Source organism: Poromitra crassiceps (assembly GCF_964638095.1).
Source record: "Poromitra crassiceps genome assembly, chromosome: 19".
Classification (NCBI taxonomy): Eukaryota; Metazoa; Chordata; class Actinopteri; order Beryciformes; family Melamphaidae; genus Poromitra; species Poromitra crassiceps.
The window spans coordinates 3021382-3023040 of NC_139646.1; the positions used below are offsets into that span (position 1 = coordinate 3021382).

The 1659-nt window shown below is 54.0% G+C and overlaps 1 protein-coding gene across 1 annotated transcript; it reads right to left on the reverse strand.

Moving 5' to 3' along the window:
- Positions 1-316: 316 nt before the first annotated feature.
- LOC310793467 (uncharacterized protein) lies at positions 317-1333 on the reverse strand (the record flags this gene model as incomplete). The annotated part of the gene is made up of 1 exon (XM_083655273.1): positions 317-1333. One exon carries the CDS (start codon positions 1331-1333, stop codon positions 317-319), a length of 1017 nt encoding a protein of 338 aa, XP_083511399.1.
- Between the last annotated feature and the right edge of the window lie 326 nt (positions 1334-1659).

The window sequence follows — 1659 nt, forward strand, 5'->3', positions numbered from 1 at the left end:
CGCTCTGTGGTGGGGTAGCTCACCGGCATAGGAAGCGTACACCTGACGATACCGGGGGAGGCTTGCGGCTCTACGCCGCTCATACTCGGCTCTGTCCTGTGTGACTGTACTCTATGACCGGTAGTAATAAACAATGAACCTGAAAACAACCACCTGTGTGTCCGTGTGCGTGTTTGTGTTTGTTCTAATGGGGTTGGGGGGCACAGACAGATAGACAGAGGTAAACGCAATTCCCACAGAGAGGCAATCTTTATTATAAAGGTTATAAGGATTGGGAAAGCAGAAATTATATACACAGGAGGGTACATCAAAAACTCTAGGAGCATGCCAGGAGGCTGAACTTGTCCCGACTCCTGTGAAGGAGTCGGTCCTGGTGCAGGAGTCGGACCCAGTCCGACTCGGCAACCGTCATCTTAGCCAGTTGGCCCCATCCTCTGTGGTCGAGCAGCTGTTGGCTTGTCATCCTCTGCGTGGGGTCGGGCTGCAGCAGGGCAAAGACGACGTCCTTGATGACCGGGTCCTTCATTACGGTGGGTATCACCTTGTGTGGGGCTAAGACCGAGTCCTTGTGGCCCGGCAGGTCTACCACCTTGCGCACTATTTCGAACATCGCTAGCTCTGCGTCTTCGTTGTTTGAGTTGTTTGTGTTTCTTGGCCTGAAGATCTCCCGGCCCTCGACAGCATCGGCTATCATCGTGCCCAGGCTCCAGTTGTCTATGGCCACCGTGTAGGTCAGGCAGTATCTCCGGAGCTCGGGGGCTCTGTAGTTTAGTGTGACAAGCCCGCCGGTCATGTTGTGGTCGGCCAGCCTGGAAATGCCGAAATCTGATATCTTGACCGTCAGGTCGGTTTCGACGAGCAAATTGCTTGGCGTCAAGTCCCTGTGGATAATACCCAACTTGTGCACGTGAGCCAGACCGCAGGCCACGTCGCGGGAGAACTTGGCTACGAAGCTCTTCGGCACCCTGTTGTCTGTGCGTTGTACTATCATATCACGGATAGTCACCGGCACGTAGTCCATAGTGAAAGCAGACCGCTTGCCGCCGAGGTCCGGGACGCCGGCGACCATGAACGCTTCGTGAAAAGCCATGATGTTGGGGTGGGGGCACACCTTTGAAAGGCAGCACAACTCTCTGGCGAAGTTCAGGTTGAAGGGGGGGGCGGCCGTGTCGAAGGCACTGGAGGTGACGTCGATATAAGTGCACACCTTCAGGGCACGCACCCTTTGCAAGCGACCCTTCTCCACCACCTTGAACACCTTGCCGTAAGTGCCCTCGCCCACCAGGGCGATCTCCTTGTACACGTCAGGAACATTCACCTCCTTGTAATCCATGGCGTAGACCTCAAGAGCTATGCCTCAAGCTCGACACAACCCCAGGGCAGGCACCGATAGAATACATAAAGACACTGGGAAAACGCAGCTCCCTTTTATATCCATTCCCGGCCTTTGTTGTAGGCTGGACCACTGCAATTCGTCAGTGGACGACAGCGTACGGACGTCGACGGGGTGGCACCGCTGCAACAGCTTAAGATGTGTCGCTGTTTGCATTTCGTGTAGATGTTGTACTGTCGTCTGTTTTTCATTTCAATGTTGTGTAAAGTGCTGAACTCAATAAAACACACAAAGACACAGGAGGTCACGTTTGTCATCTGTTTATT